This window comes from Neoarius graeffei, chromosome 16 (assembly GCF_027579695.1).
Source record: "Neoarius graeffei isolate fNeoGra1 chromosome 16, fNeoGra1.pri, whole genome shotgun sequence".
Lineage (NCBI taxonomy): Eukaryota > Metazoa > Chordata > Actinopteri > Siluriformes > Ariidae > Neoarius > Neoarius graeffei.
The window spans coordinates 14,060,655-14,063,002 of record NC_083584.1 but is presented as its reverse complement, the minus strand read 5'-3'; the positions used below and the strand labels follow the sequence as shown (position 1 = coordinate 14,063,002).

Below are 2,348 nucleotides of genomic sequence, written 5' to 3'. Positions count from 1 at the left end.
GTCAATGCTATCGTTTCCAGACTAAACAATTTCAACCCGCCAAGGGAGTAGGAGAGTCGGACCTAGTTGAAGACTGCGGTGAACTTGGAGACGGTGCAGCTGTCCGGCAACCTCACGAACTCTGCCGTCTTCAACTACGTGCGGGATAACTTCCTCTCCGCCTCGGCTCACGATGGCTCAGTGCTGGAGGAGCACGTGATCGGTCAGGGCGAGCTTGAGGTGACCACAAACGGAGAGGGCTTGGTTCTGGGTTTAGTGAGTGCGCCCCCGCTGCGCAAGGCGACCAGGAAGAATTTAACCCGGGTGTTTTTGGTGGTTTTTGCTTCTTTGATGCTCTTACGGTCCAAATTGGTCATTGTTGGCACTTTTGACGGCCTTACTAAACAGCTCTTGTTCTGACTTGACTTTTTTTTTGTATTATTTACAAAAGGTACAATGCATAGCTTAACCACTAAAATAAATGCTGTAGCTCTTGCAAAGAACCAAACTGACCTTCAACGCTGAAGCCATATATCGCCGTCGCACACCAGCAGGCCTTTCAAACCTCTGCAAGTCTCCGCGCTAAGAGCAATATTTCCAGAGACATTCAGCAACACAGACGCCCAGGAAAGAAGTGGAGAAAAGCTTTCGTAAGCATGGCAAGTCCATCTAAGCGTGCCCGGGGCAGTCAGAGCGAAGGCGAGGCCATCCTCGGCTATCTACACAACGTCTCCCCAGTGAAGATATCTCGCAACAACACTCGCTACTTCGACGCGATTGTGCAGACCGGTCAGGAGGAGTTCCGGCGAGTGGTGTGCTTTTCGCCAGAGAAGCGGGTGACTTGCGTGCAGGCCAGCGACAACCATCAGGCGGTGAAACTCGTGGACTGTCGCAAGACGATCAGTGACTCATTGTCGCTTTCCAGCCTCTTCCTTGGGCTCAGCAATGCTTCGTGGCTATGGTCGGCGGAGCGCTGACGGCCTTTTCCTGTCCATGTTTGCAGGTCAGAGTGATCCTGGTGGTTACGACGTGGTGCTTACCCCCAAAGCCGGGTTGACGCAGCGGAGAAGTTGCCATTCGGGCACCGTGAACTCCGCACTTCTGAAAAGATGACGGTGGCTGAAGTTTTGGTCCTGGGACCTCGCCAGCGCATAAGTGTGACGTGTTTGACGATGGAAGGCGGGTTTAAAACACTGGGTAAATCTTGACGCAGCTTGAAATCTGAGGCTACGTTGTTTGTGCTCATGTTTTCGCAGGTCAGTCGGGTGGACGTGAAAATTGTGCAGGCCCTTGGCTGCCGGATCGTGCCCTTGAACAGCGTGCCGACGGAGGTGAAGGCGTTTGCGGTGTGCGACCCCACAGGCCAGACTTCTCTCAGCGTGTGGGGGGCTCAGGTAGTGTCTGTGCAAGAGGGCAGGTCATACCGTTTTGACGCACTGGACACCAGGAAGCAGGGCGATCTCACAGTTCTCACCACCACTCCGTCCAGTGCTGTTTCGGTAATAGCCGAGGTCGGCCAGCCATCGACGATGGAGCCACTGTCGCCCGGTGTGAAGCAGACGGTCCGAGGGGAGGTCACTGGCGTGCAGATCGTGGCGAATCCTCAGTGCCGTAGGTGCCACGCCAGCCAGGACGGCCTGGCCACTAGGAGCACCACACACCGGTGTGAGCGCTGCAAAATTCTCCAGCGGACTAATGCCTACACGTTCACTTATGCCGGCGTTCTGATCGTCATGGGGGACGATGGCATGGAGCTGTCCGGCACCCTCACGAACTCTGCTGTCTTTAACTACGTGCGGGATAATTTTCTCTCCGCCTCGGCTCACGACAGCCCGGTGCTGGAAGAGCACGTGATCGGTCAGGGTGAGCTTGAGGTGACCACGAACGGTGAGGGCTTGGTGCTGGGTTTCGTGAGTGCGCGCTCGGCTGAGCCCGTTCAGTCGCCCGCTGCGCAAGGCGACCAGGCGGAATTGAGTTTTGAGGAACTCTTTGGACATGACAAGGACACTGAAGGCTGAGGCCAGCAAAGGACTTCGGGGCTTGTCCACTGTTGTTCGGGTGTGGACGTTTGCTGCCGCTGTCTTGGTGAGTTCTTTTAAACGCACGGTGTTCTGTTGTTCCTACGTTTTAACCCGTGTGTGTTTGTTTGTTTCTTTGATGCTCTTAGGGATGTCTTTGTTTTGTTCTTGCTTCTTTGATGCTCGTACAGTCCATATTTGCCATTGTTGGTGCTTCTGATGCTCTAATAAACTGCCTTTGTTCTGACTTGACTTTGGCTTTTTTTGGTATTATTTATAAAAAGGTCCAATGCATGACAACCACTGAAATAAATGCTGTAGCTCTTGTAAAGAACCAAATTAACCTTCAGT

General features: G+C 53.5%; 1 protein-coding gene across 1 annotated transcript; it reads left to right on the top strand.

Moving 5' to 3' along the window:
* Positions 1-501: 501 nt before the first annotated feature.
* LOC132900205 (uncharacterized) lies at positions 502-1,997 on the top strand. The gene is made up of 3 exons (XM_060942233.1): positions 502-882; positions 983-1,136; positions 1,236-1,997. The coding sequence occupies exons 2-3, from the start codon at positions 1,089-1,091 to the stop codon at positions 1,995-1,997; spliced, it is 810 nt and encodes a 269-aa protein (XP_060798216.1). The 5' UTR covers positions 502-882; positions 983-1,088.
* Positions 1,998-2,348: the final 351 nt, after the last annotated feature.